We start from the raw sequence: 13,868 nt of genomic DNA on the forward strand, positions 1-13,868 counted from the left end.
GTATTCCAAACAAGGGGCAGGAAAACCAGATACCAGCAGCTACCTGGTTTGGAAGCTGCAGGGAAATTACTATACTGGGTCCTGGAGGATATTAAATGGTATTAAGTGCAGGTTTTGGAGTCAGGCAAGCCTGGCTTAAAATCACACCTTGGCCACTTACAAACTGTATCCTTGGATAGGTAAGGGGCTTCATTTTTCCTCCAGTAAGAAAATGGGGTCATACCAAAGTATGAAATAGCCTCAGCGTCACACTCAGTACACACTGTAACAGTTCTGTAGTTGTCGGGTTACAGCTACAGATTCTTCAGCTCAGAGGGTGCCGTAACATTTCACATCCCTGTTGGTAGAATTCAGAACAGGGCTGCTGCCCTGACTCCCAGTCTATCAGGGCTCTTTTCAACCCACCAACTATAAAAGAAGGGGGCTGGAAACACTGGCTGTGGTATCTATGCCTGACCCCTGGACCTGGGCCGGGCCAGAGGATGCCGGGAACAAGGCTCAGGTGAGTGGGGACAGTGCAGATGGCCTCAACAGGGACTCCCCATCCATGGTGGCCCAGGGGGACAATGGATTTTGGGCTGTCCAGCCTCCGTGAGAAGCCATCTCCAGACCTCAAGCTCATCAGCCTTAGAAGCAGGGTAGCAGCAGAGCATCCAGGAGATCCTATAGAACCCCCTGCCCCCCTATTCACTCAACAACAGATATATATTGAGTGCCAACCATGTGCCACTTTGGATACATCAGTGAGCAAAACAAAGACCCCAGTCCTCGATGAACTCCCTTTCTAGGTCTCCCAGGACATCCTCTTCGACTTGGTCACATTTTATGGGTAATAAACTGAGACCTTTAGCACTCAGGCCCCCTTCCCAGCAAGCTCCCAGACCAGCGCCCTCTGGGTCAATTCCACCTGGGCCACTGATTTTCTGTGTGACTTTCAGAAGCCATTCACGCTCTCAGGGCCTCCATTTTCCAACTGTAACATGAGGGGCCTGACCTGGACAATCCATAGGTTCCTTCTAGCTCTGAGGGTCTAGGGCTCGAGCTCTACTCTTCACATAGGAAATGTCAGTAGAATCAGCACCACCCTCCCAAGCCTCTCTCTGAAAGTTCTGGAAAGTGTCCTAGTCTCACTTGTAAGGGTGGAGAGGTGCAGAGGCCAAAAGTCTAAGTGTAGCTGGTCACACCAGCCATGTCCTGCCAGATGCCTTCCCCACTCCCAGATAGCCAGGGCCTGGCATGGACAGATGTCAGCTGGGCAGGGGATGGGGTGGGGTGTCTCACCTGGGCATCTTCCCGCACCCGGTCCTGATCTTCTCCTCCCTCTTCACGGTTCCCCTGTAGCAGGACCAGTAAGAAAGTTCAGCCTCCAAACATCCACCCTCTCTGTCCCTCAGTAGCCACAGGACTTTGCTCAGCCACTCACCTCTCTGAATCCTCTCCCTCATGTGTAACATGGGAACAATAAACCTGCCTTCATAAGGTAGGCAGTCACGAGCATTAACACAAACATTAGGAAGGCGCTTAGCCCAATGCCTGACTCAGACACACTGAGCTTGCCATACCTGTGCATCAGGGCCTGGCGCCTGGGTTGCGAGAATTCAAGAGATGGTAACAGAAGCTCTTGGATGATGACACAGGGAAAGGTCACCTACATGGCTTTGTCCTGTCAGCTGGGGGCCCAAAAAGCCAGGTTGAGGGCAATCAGGGAAGGCTGCCTGGAGAAGGGGGCACTAAGCCAGCTTTGAAAAGTGAACAATGGAGAAGGCATTGCACAAGTAGTAACCGCCTCAGTGGTAAGACTCTGAGGAGGCAGCAGGGGAAGACATCCTCTCCTCATCAGGAGTGGACTCCTAACTCCCTGCCCTTCCCTGCAGCAACCCTTCCCCGACTCCCAGGGCCCCAGAGGGCCAAGCAGGCCTGGGGCCATGAATTCACACACCGTGGCCAGAGAGATGAGGATCCTCTTGAAAAGGCCGGACGTGTCTGAGCTCAGATCATCTTCCAGGGACTTGTGATAGTCTGAGACAGAGAAAGGAGGTGTGGGCACCTGCTGGCCAAGAAGGACATGGGATGGGGAAGGGGTCCTAGAAGGGCAGACTGAAGTCAGAGCTGTGCTGGCGGGGTGGTGGAGGTGAAGGAGTTTGTAGTTGGCTCTTGGGGGCATCCAGCTACCCTCCTGTTGATTTTGACAGTGATGTGCCCATCGGTCCATCATCTCCCTCTGCTCCTGTCCCTGCTGAGGGCTCAGTGCCTCTCCCCCCTCCCATACAACAGCCTCTCTGTCTTCACTCTCTTTCCTACCTTCGCTTCTGCATGGCAGTTGCTGGACACAAAAGCACAGCTCTGATCATGTCACTTCCCTGCTCAAAGACTCTACCATTTTAAAGCTGCTCAGAAGAGAAAATGCTTAAAACGTTTTTGACTGACACGCAAGGTTCTTCAGGATAATATGGGATCGTTTGTTAAAAATTTATTAAAAATTTCAAGACGGTGACAGCAAAGCATGTAACCAGGCACAGGGCCTTCTGAATGTGGGGCCCTGTGTGACTGCACAGGCCAAACGCCCATGAAGCCACCCTCTCTCTCCAGTGGCCTGGGTGCTCTCTCTCCCACTCCCAGTCAAACCCTCTTCTACCTCCAGGCCTCTGTCCTGCTGGGACTCCGTCTGGGGCACCTTTTTCCCAGACACAGGGCTCGGCACACCCAATGGGCTTATCAAAGCCTAGCGGCCTGAGAGGAGGGAGACGGGGCAGGGCTGTAGGGTGAGGCCAGGAGGTGGGGGACCTGCTCTTCCCCCCACACCTCCCAGCGGCACTGGCCCCAGGCCTCCCACACTCACCCTCCTTATAGGCCTCATTGATGGCCCGGATTTCGGCGTTGGTCCGAGTGGCCAGGATTTCGATGAGAGCCTTTTCGTCTGTGCCGGCTCCCTAGAAGGTCAAGGCAAAGAGGATCTGAACCACAGCCCCAACCCCCGTACAGAGGCCCGACGGGCCCAGGTCAAAGAGACCCCTGCTCCAAGAAACCACGCAGGAGGTCAACGCTCAGACCAAGCCTTCCTTAATTTTCTTTTTACCCTCAGATGTGGCCCCCAGACCAGACCTTGGCACGATCAAGGGACCATACTAGCTTGTAAAGATTTCCAGAACCTCCCATGAGAAGTGCTTTGGACCAAAAATTTTAAAAAGAAAAGAATATACAGGATATGGGCGTGTGTGTGTGTGTGTATAAAAATGCTTATATGCATACATATCTGAATATAAATATTTATATCTAAGTACATAAAAAGGACAGAGGACATGCATCACAGTGTAACAGTGATTGCGGTCTCCGGGTGGGTGAGGGATCACAGATGATTTTTATTTTCTTCTTTTTTGCTCTGTGTATGTTTTCCCAAGCTTTCATGGTGAACACATATTTGTCAGAAGAAAAAAAAAAAGTTCCGTGCTTTAAGGAAAACAACAAGCTACATTTGTTTACATTTGGATTTGATGGATGATACACGGACTGAGGCAGCTGAGGAACCCATTATTCTAAGGTCTCCACTTTGGGGGAGGGAAGGGAGGCAGTTAAGACTGGTTGACTGACGGATTCAAATATCTATTAAACACCCATTATGTGCCAGACACTGTGCAAGCTGCTGGGGAAATGGCTATAAAAAAAGGTAAAACATGTCTCTGTCCTGGGCGGTTACTGCCCAGTGGTCTATTGGTCTCTGGGTTCTCTGACCTGAAGGAAAGCTTCAACAGTCTCTTTATTAAAAGCTGGTGTGTGATGAGGACAGCCTTATCCTCAGAGTGTTCTGAGACCCACGGTCTAGCCCCATCCTTCTCCTAATTCCACGTTTTTAAGTCATTCATTTTTTTGTCCAGGAATTTGAAAAGGACAATAATCTCAATTTGCTTTGCCCAGGGAATGTCTGCTCTCCTCTTAATCCTTAAGGAGCCGAAAACTCTAGTGGTTTCATGTGGTTGTCAAGTCAGGCACTCGAATCAGAAGACTTGATCCGAATTCCAGCTCTGCTACTTCCTAGTGCTATGACTTTAACCAAGTAACATAAGCTCTGAGCCTCAGCTTCCTCATCTGTAAAATGGGGACAAAAGAGAAGCCTTGCCTTGTGGGTTGATGAGACAGGGAACTGAGCTAAGACACTGAGCCAAGGATAGGTGTGGGAGGGGCTCTACCAAGGAGTTACACGCAACACACCTGGGCTTGGGAGGAGTGCCTGTGTCCCCCACAGCACCCAGAGACTGGACCCTACTGCCTTGGTGCCCACGCCTTACCTCCATGGCTTTCTTCAACTGCTTGGCATCATAATGGGCCGGTGGCATCATAAGCCCCAGAATCAGCCTCGCCAGGTCTCCAGAGAGCTCAGACTTCAGGTCAGCCATCAAGTCCTGCAGAGAGCAGAGCCAAGGTCATGCCAACATCAGCACCTGCCCACATGTGACTTGGAACAGGGAGGAGACATGGAAGGAGGAGATGGGGGCTCCACGTGGATGCAGGGATCGTGGGAGCCTGTGTATGTCTTGGCTGACGTTGGGTTCACTGTTTGGAGGAAGCCAAAGAGGGTGGGGGAAAAAAACCAAGCTGGAGGAAGACCTGCTTGTTCTCCTTGGAGGCAGGAGGCAGGAGACAGAGAAGGAAAGGGGGCAGTGCCATTTCCAGCCTGGGGAAACTGGTCAGCCAAAACTAGATGCCACTAACACAACTCATATCCCTGATCGAAGCTCTGAGTGGAGCCAGTCACACACGTGTTGCTGACCACAAGGAACCCGGGGTGCAGTGGGAGGGAGAGGTGTGTGTGCAGGCAGCCCAAATCCAGTGCTGGAGACACTCCAAGAACACGTGGCCACGGTGGGGGGGGGGTGCCACTGCCGTGAAGACCCAGGTGCAGAGCTGGCTGTGACAGGCCGAGCTCCCTCCAAGGAGGAGCGTGGACGCGGGGCCCAGGGCCCAGGCTGAGGCCCTTACCCGGCCGAAGTGAGACTTGAAGGTCTGGCGGATCTGCTGCCGTTGGGCATTGCTGCGGTGCGTGATGATGTCAATGATGGTGTCCTCGTCCGTTCCTGAGTCCCCAGAACCACAGTTCAGAGGAAGGCCTTGGCCCAGCTCCCCCATCTCCCCCAGTGATGGGCCCCACCCACTTTTTTTTTTTTTTTTTTTTTTTTTTTTGCGGTATGCAGGCCTCTCACTGTTGTGGCCTCTCCCGTTGCGGAGCACAGGCTCCGGACACGCAGACTCAGCGGCCATGGCTCACAGGCCCAGCCGCTCTGGGCATGTGGGATCTTCCCAGACCGGGGCACGAACCCGTGTCCCCTGCATCGGCAGGCGGACTCTCAACCACTGCGCCACCAGGGAAGCCCCCCACCCACTTTTGATGGGGTAGAGGCCAAGATAGGCAGTCTTATGCCCCCAAGTCCCTGCAGGAGCCTTGCTTCTGGCCCAAGACACTAACTTCCCCGGGATTCCTTCTGCACTTCTTTCTGCTGTGTCACTCGTTGAGGAAACAAAGACCCCCGGGGGAGCAGAGAGCACTGGGTGGAGAGCCAGGGCTTCTGAGTTCTAGTCCCAGCTCTGGCAATGGCCATCCCCTGGGACAAGTCCCCTCCTCTTCTGTTTCACATGAAGAGCTGGAGGGGTTACTAAGGGATCCTTCCAACCTGACAACCTAAGTCCTTTTGGGGACCCTGCGTCCTTTCTCTGTAACGTCCTGAAAGCTGGACCCCAAGTCCCTCTAACCACAGCAGGTTGACTCTGGAAGGCATCAGGGTACCATTTCCTGCCCCTCAGATCAATGCCATCAACCTCAGACCTGGCACAGGACTCTGTCTTTATTATTTATTAATTTTTTAAGGACTCTATCTTTCAAGAGCATTTTTACCGCTGTCATCTTACAGTCCTAGATATGCTTGGTAGATATTATTACTCCCATGAGACAAATGAAAATGAGGCCCAGAAGGTAAAAGACTTCGCCCAAGGTCCCCTGGGAGGTGCTGTTAGACAGATGGGGGAGAAAGGGCAATGGAAGCCAAGCCTAGATGCTCCGTCTCCGCTGGCCTTCCTGAGGACAGGCCACCCACCCACAGGTGGTTCTTCTCATCTAAGCCAAACGGAGGCCTGGATGTGGGCAACCAGCAGGAGGTGTTCCCATGCCAGAAATGGCCTCTTGGGTTACAGGGTCCACATCCCTTATGTTATGCATGGAGATACTGAGACCCCCAGGTGGGTTACGGGACTTGCCCAAAGTCACACACTGAGTCCGCAGCAAAGCCAGAGCAAAAACCCAGCCTTATCACCTAGTACTTTTTTCCCTACCAGGGCCTGGGAGCACCTTGGTCTCTGGGAATGTTCCTTACAAACGCCCTCACTCCCCTCCTCCCTAGACCTAGGGAGCTGGAGGCTCCAGGGTGGTGGAGACTCAAAGCAAATAAAGTGCTCGTCATCCTGCAGATCCCAGTCTGAGGCCTCAGCTCTTGCCCCTGCCAGGCCCATTGCCAGACCTGCCACCCCTGCTGCTCCAGAGGCCAACCTGGTCCCTTTCACGTGCCCCTTACCAAGTCCCTTCATGGCTTTCCGCAGGGCTTTGGCATCTGTGTCAGGGTTAAAGTCACCAGCTGGGCGCACAGTTCCTTTCACCTGCAAGAAGCAGAAAGTGACTCGGCAGGTGCCTGGAGGCCCCCCGGGGGCCACGCCAAGAGAGGAGCATGCGAGGGAGGGGAGGCTTTTTCCCCATGAGCCCCAAACCAAGCAGCTTGGGGGGAAAGAGGCGGGGGTGAAGGCACAGCAGACAGACCCCTGCCCTAGAGCTGAGAGAGGGAGGAGAGCGACAGACCCAGGCCTGGGAGCAGGTCAAGTGCTGTCAGGGGAAGAGAGGCCGGGCTCCTGCCCCAGGAGTCAGCTCTGGCCCAGCTGCACTGGAACCCAGTCCCTCGGAACCCTGCCCTGTTGCCAAGGTCTTTTTGCCTCCTAGAGAAACGCTCTCCCTGAAAAGGCAACTGAAATGTTCTGAAATACCAGAACAGAGTTGCCCAAATTTCAGTCACTCCTGAATGACTTCATAATGTTTTCTATATTTGTGTACACCCTATGTTATTTCTTAATATTTTAACTTAATTCAGCTTCTTTTTTGTTGTATTTAAATGCATTCATTTTGAAGTGTATTTAAATATGCCTAAAGGGCAAGGATTTTGGTCCATTTCGTTCTTTGATATACCCCAAGAGCCTGCAGCAGTGCCTGACACAGGGGTAAGCTCTCAAAAAAAATTTACTCAATGAATTAATGAATGAAAATAATTTTATATCACTATCATGAATAGAAAGTTGGTGTCATGTGCCATAAACTGATAATAACCCATGAAAAGAAATGTCATAAAAACAAAACACATGTTTTCAAATACCACCCAATTTAACAAGACACCGTTGCTTGCCAGAAGCTGTGAACCCGAAGCTAGCTCTCTCAGCTCTTTGTGAAAAGGGGAAATTAGCGACTATGGCAAAGACGTGGCACCAAACTGAGACTCCTTCTTTGACATTAACAATAAGGTTGATGAGAGTGAAGTGGAGCGGCTTTCTCACTATGTGGAGTCAGTGTTATTTAATGCCATGGAGGTCCCCCTCCCCAGAAGAAAAACGCAATTCATTTCTCATATGACTTAACATCATCTGCAATGACAAGCTCTTGCCTTATGATTGGGGAAACACCGTCCTATAACATCAGAGCACAAGAGCCCTTGGAGGGCATCCAGACTGCCATGTCTAACAGCCTCGTCTGAGAGATGGAGACAGAGAGAGGTGGGGACCCGCCAAAGGTAGCTAGCAAGTGAGTAATAGAGTCCTAGGTTCCAAATATTTTCGTAGGAGCCAAGTGCTACCAGTCCCTGGATGCGTTTGCCCTGACTACTTCTGTGAAACCTTTCCTTCTTGCCCTGTGTGGACCCTGGGTCTGAGGATGGTCAGGATGACCAAGAATCCCCCAGTGCACCCAGGGGTGCCCAGCTGTCCTCAGTTTTCATGCCTCCAAAACCCAACTGTCGGACCCAGGATGGGATAGGCCCCGCTACTGAACCAACCAGGTCTCCATTTGGCAAGGTCTGTTAGTAGTTAGTGGGGCAGAACGCCTCCCAGCATGTGAGAGGTGAACGCAGGAATCAGATGCCAACACCAGAGTGCCCACCCACCCATCCATCACTCCGCGGAGAACAGGAAGCTTCAAGACGTGAGACTCAATGTCTCGGGTTGGCCACCAGGGGGCAGCTGGGTGCCAACCAGAGCAGCAGGAAGGTGCGAGCAGAAGAGTGGAAACTGTGGTCAAGAGGTCAAGCAGGCGGGGTGGGGGGAGGGTCTGACCTCTACTCGGGCCACTGCACTAAGTTCCCACATCTGATAGGCCACCTGCGCTGCCTCCGGGAAGAACTTGCCAGCAGCACTGGAATGGAGGGTGTTAGGGAGAGGACAGGAGGGAAGGTCATCGTGGGCAACACTCACACACACAACACACACACGCGCGCGCACACACACACACTCATGCACACACACTTGAAGTAAATCCATCTGGTTTTCCCTTCTCTGCAGCCTGGGCCTCACCCATTCACCATAGCCCTCCCTCCACCTCTGAGAACCTTCTACCCTCTCTTGCGACACCCCCCCCACCATGCTGGCTCTGAGCAGCAGCCTTCCTGGTGCCAGGCCCCACGCAGGAGATGATTTCTCTAGTCCCTCAACCTCCCCTTTCCTTTTTATAATTTGAGTGACTTCTATCCAAGTCTCCCGTCTCAGACACGTCCATGACCAGCTTAGGGCCACGCCATCTCTACCTCTCCTTCTGCCAAGCACCCCGGTTTATTAGTTGCCAGGTAAATATCTGCTGAACCGAATCAGCCCCTAAGGCGCTTAACAAAGGTAAACGGGAGGCTCTCGTATTCCCTACTTAACTGGATCACTAGAAGCCCCAGAGAAGGGAAATCAGAGTACCTGTAGTTCCTTTCCTAGCACCCAAATCTGGTCAAGTCATGCCCCAATTTAACACCTCCAATGGCTGGTTCTCTGCTACCCTTAGGTGAGGTTTGTGTGCCAGGAAGAGGCCCCAGACCCTGCCCACCTCTCCGCCTCATCTCTCCCCAGCATGCTACAGAAGTGCGACCTCAGTTACATAAATGAACCAGGCTGTGCCTTCTCCTCTCTAGGCCCTCTCTCTACCCCAAACACTCTCCCTCCAGGCCCTGTCTTCACCTCTTCACCTTCCTCCTGGTATCTCAGCCTCATTATCTCCAGGAGCCTCCCCGCCCTGTCTGGCATAGCGCACCCTCTGAGGGCTCTCAGAGGCTCGTATACTTCCCCATCATGTACGTACACCCTGGTCTGTATGCTTTTCTAGGCCGGAGGCATCATCACTGTGCTACCCCTCAATGCCTGCACATGGAGAGTACTTAATACAGAGATGCTGAATAAACAAGTAGTCAGAGCAGGCGTCTGTATTTTTTCCATTTAAAAGATGATGAAACCGAGAAGCACCTGTGAAGAAAGTAGCAGGGCCTAGACCCTCATATTCTGATTCCTGGTCCACACCCCCAGGCTGATTCCCAAGTTCACAGGAGTAGACGTCTCCATGTATGGGAGACCACACTCACGTGCACATACATGGACACGCAGACTCTCACCTGTGTGGTGCTCTGGCCTTCAGGGAATCCCCAAGCCCATCCAATCCATCATCCATCCATCTATCCATCCACCCATCCATCCAGATGAGGCCAAGAGAATCCTGACCGGCCACGACTGCGGCCACGCCCAAGGCCACGCCCTCCAGCCCTCGGCCAGGAGGTCACTTACTCATCATCTCCCCCACACAGCTTCAGCAGAGTCTTCTTGTACTCGCCAGAGGTGTCGTTCTGGGGAGAAAGACAGAGAAAGGTTACCTCTCATTCAGCCCTGGGATCCTCTCAGACAAGGAGGGGAGGTTCTCCCCCAAACAGGGGGAGGCTGTCCACGTATTCACAGCAGCCCTGACTCTCCTCCTGTCTGGAGGTGGCTGAGACCAAAAAGTGGTGTACTGGTAAGCAGTAACAACTGGCTCTCTAGGAAACAAAGGAAAAAAAGCCCTGATTTGTAGCATTTGCCAATTTCCATGGTGTAAATACCTCCAATGGACAATTCCAAGCTACCGATATGCCTTTACTGAACATGGAATTAAGAAGAGGTGCCTTCCCCAGACAGCTGGCCTCAGCACACCCCTGCCACCAGATAATCCCCAGCCGTGCTCTCCCACATGAAATAGTCCATGAAATAGGGCTCCCTGAGCAAAAACATTGGGAGTGCCAAAACCAAACAAACAAATGTACATTTGATAGACACGGCATATTCTACATCCCTCTTGGAGCCTCATAATGGACATATTAAAGTGAAGGCTGTGAGAAGTGCTGCAGTAAAGAAGCTGACTTATCTTTGCTTATTCTACTTTTTTCCAAACGTTTTCCATGGGACATTTTTGCACACAATGCCTATACAATTCCTATTTAGAAATACACTTTGGGGGGCTTCCCTGGTGGCGCAGTGGTTAAGAATCCGCCTGCCAATGTAGGGGACACGGGTTCGATCCCTGGTCCGGGAAGACCCCACATACCGCGGAGCAACTGAGCCCATGCGCCACAACTACTGAGCCTGTGCTCTAGGGCCCGTGAGCCACAACTACTGAAGCCCGCATGCCTAGAGCCCGTGCTCTGCAACAAGAGAAGCCACCACAATGAGAAGCCCGAGCACCGCAACGAAGAATAGGCCCCGCTCACTGCAACTAGAGAAAGGCTGAGTGCAGCAACAAAGACCCTACGCAACCAAAAATCAGTAAATCAATAAATAAATTTATAAAGAAAAAAAAAAAAGAAACACACTTTGGGGAGCTCAGCTTGAACTCAGAAAGCTTTATCCCACTCACGTGAAACAAGGAGAACTCAACCAGTTCTGCATCTGTCTCCTGTCTCCAGTCTCGTGGGCTGGACAGCCCAGAGTCATCGCCTGGCCCAGGGCCAACACGTCCCAAATAAACCCTCCTTTGTGTTCTTCAGTGCCTCCTGCTGCCTTCAGGAGGCTGACCTCTCACTGCCCTAGGGATGGAGTCCTCAGCCTGGATTCAACTTCATGCTCTTCATGGCCCCGCCCTGCATTCCTCTAAAGAGGTGCCTCATGTCTTACAAGCACCCTGGACATCTGCTCCTCTGCTGAGCTGCCTTAAATTTCCTGAAGGTGCCACAGGCTGAGGCTCCTGGAATCCCCATGAGATGCCCAGCTTTCCAAGACAGTGCCTTTTCTCTTGGGAGAGCTCCCCAGCCGTCCCTGTACCCCCGTGAGCACCTCACCTTGATCATGCTGTACAGGGACTTTTCATATTTCGTCCGGAATATCTCCCGGACATCGAGTATGTCCAGCTCACTGCGGGAGACCATGATACGGATCAGGGTGTTGTCACGAGTCCCCAGCCCCTGCAAGACAAGCAGGTTTGGGGGACAGGGAGTTGAGAGGGGGCTGGAGTGCTGACAGCCCCCAGCTCAACTGAAAATACAACTTTTTGAGATAAAATGTTAAAATTAAGAACGAAAGAAGCAAATTGCCAATCCCTCCAAAGCTCCCTGTGTGTCCCTCCTGCTTTTATCTCCTTCCTCCCCCGACCTCATGTCATTCCCATCCTTGATACCCTCATAAGTTTACCTAACTTTGTAACTCTAAGCAATACGCGATTTAGGTTCGCACATTTTGGAACTCTGTAAACACACCCCTATGCATTTATTTGTCCATGATGTTCCTGATGGACACCGGGTTGTTTCCAGTTCTTTCATAATATGGACAACACTGCTATGAACGTTCTTATGAACACATCATACAGGCAAACGTCTCTGCGGGGCCCAGCTGTCCAGCTCACTCTGGCGCTGGGAGACAGAGGATGGGCTACAGGCCACGTGTCCTTGTGGGATGGCCATGCAGGGACTTTGGGCCTATGGCCTCTGGCAACAAATGATTCATTCAGCCTGGTGCCCTGTGGGAATATCACCACTTTCTGTGTGTCATGTGTGTAAAGTCCTGGGAAGCACTACCGTCAGTACCCGGGTCTCAGGGATGAACATCACGAATCTTGGCAGAAAATGCCAAACTGTTTTTCACTTATTTACGTACATTGTATATAAACATTCTGTTTAATAGTATTTAAAAAGCATGGGCTTCCGATTGGAATTGACATATACACACTACTATGTATAAAATAGATAACTAATAAGGACCTACTGTATAGCACAGGGAACTCTACTCAATACTCTGTAATGGCCTATATGGGAAAAGAATCTAAAAAAGAGCAGAGGTATGTGTATGTATAACAGATTCACTTTGCTGTCCACCTGAAACTAACACAACAGTGTAAATCAACTATACTCCAATAAAAATTAAAAAAAAAAAAAGCATGGGCTTCCAACCCAGCTGGTTAGCTGGATCGGATGCAGGCTGTCACTGCACCCTCTGATCAATCATGAGGACAGGGCAGGTATTGGGTGGACAGGTGTGTGACCAGGCAGCACTCCAGGCTCTGGAGCTCACCTGGGACCAAGTGGCATCACGCTGTCCTGTGGTCAATGCCTTGAACACTCGCTTTGGCCGGTGGACCCCAAGGATTTGTCAGACTCCCAACAGTCCTGTGGAGGCGTGCAGAGCCCCCATCCCCCTACCTCATTCACATCAACCCCCCCACGCACCTTCATGGCCTTGAAGAGCCTTTCAGCAAAATACTCTGGGGTGCTCCGGACGCACTTCACTGGGAAGAGGGAGGAAGAGGTAGTTATTCTGGCTGCCTCGGAAGGATGAAGGGGTGGCCCGAGCCCTTTTTTGTTTCCGTTCCTTGGGGGTCACCAAGTTCAAACCTGGGAAGAACCTGGTTCCTGATAAGCCGCAGTCCTTGAGCACCCCAGACCCACCACTTTTATCACAAACCCAGGGGACACAGAAATCAGAAAATGGGCCTGTTGTCATGTGGGGAGTGAACTGCAAGGACCCCCTTCCACTTTCTAGTCCTTCGGGGTTTCACAGGGAACTGGGTCAGGTGGGGAAGCATCTGGGATGGGGCTGGGAAAGGTAGTTCCTCAACAGAAAGGTACCAGCTGAACCTCTGGATCTTGCTGGCAGAGTGGGCTAGAACCTAACTACTTTAAATAGGGTTGGTGGGGGATAGCTCTGGGCAAGATGAGGGCTGGGCCGTAGCTCTCCCCCAAGAAACACATACCCACAACCTACCCCAGGCTCAGGCATACTGACTCTTGAAATGTCTGGCTTGCAAACAGACAATCTGGTTTTCTCCTTCCCACCTCCATACCATACAATTCCCCTGTTCCCGGGTCAGAATCCCTGAATCCCTCAAAGGCCCCGGGAATGCAATGTCAGGACGTACCCACAGCAAGCATCAGCTTCTCAAAGTCCCCGGACAGCTCCCCTCGGATGCTGGCTTCGATCGGCTTCCCCGTGGTCTTCAGATACTCATCAAACACTGAGTCCGACAGACAGAAAGGGGTGTCAAGAGTACCCCCATAACACTGGAAGGAATGGGGACTTCAGAAGGGGAGGCATAGTGGCCAGGACCAGCGTGCCACCTTGAAGGTAGGGCTGGCACCTAGGGAGGGGTCAGGGAGGTCGTGAACATCACCAGCCACCATGCAGCCTCGCTGCGTCTGCTGTGAGGGACTGTGTACACCTCCTGCTCCAACATCAAGACAGGACTGGTACTGAGACGGAGGGGCTGAACATCCTGTTAAGGCCTCTCATGAGGGCCTCTACAAACCACCATCTAATAAAATCAAGACTAGTGTTTGGGTTGTGGATGAGGCAGCTATCATGCTCCCTTA

General features: G+C 52.0%; 1 protein-coding gene across 1 annotated transcript in view; it reads right to left on the minus strand.

Moving 5' to 3' along the window:
* ANXA6 (annexin A6) overlaps positions 1-13,868 on the minus strand; it is a 52,979-nt gene that overhangs the window by 17,249 nt on the left and 21,862 nt on the right. Inside the window, exons 10-20 of the mRNA XM_065874869.1 lie at positions 13,418-13,513; positions 12,729-12,787; positions 11,349-11,471; positions 9,829-9,887; positions 8,350-8,428; positions 6,558-6,639; positions 4,975-5,069; positions 4,284-4,397; positions 2,840-2,930; positions 1,940-2,019; positions 1,282-1,335 (exon numbers count right to left, since the gene is read on the minus strand). Of these exons, the coding sequence (XP_065730941.1) occupies positions 1,282-1,335; positions 1,940-2,019; positions 2,840-2,930; positions 4,284-4,397; positions 4,975-5,069; positions 6,558-6,639; positions 8,350-8,428; positions 9,829-9,887; positions 11,349-11,471; positions 12,729-12,787; positions 13,418-13,513 (932 nt within the window). The remainder of the gene's footprint in view (positions 1-1,281; positions 1,336-1,939; positions 2,020-2,839; positions 2,931-4,283; positions 4,398-4,974; positions 5,070-6,557; positions 6,640-8,349; positions 8,429-9,828; positions 9,888-11,348; positions 11,472-12,728; positions 12,788-13,417; positions 13,514-13,868) is intronic.

This window comes from Phocoena phocoena, chromosome 3 (assembly GCF_963924675.1).
Source record: "Phocoena phocoena chromosome 3, mPhoPho1.1, whole genome shotgun sequence".
In the NCBI taxonomy this organism is placed as follows: Eukaryota; Metazoa; Chordata; class Mammalia; order Artiodactyla; family Phocoenidae; genus Phocoena; species Phocoena phocoena.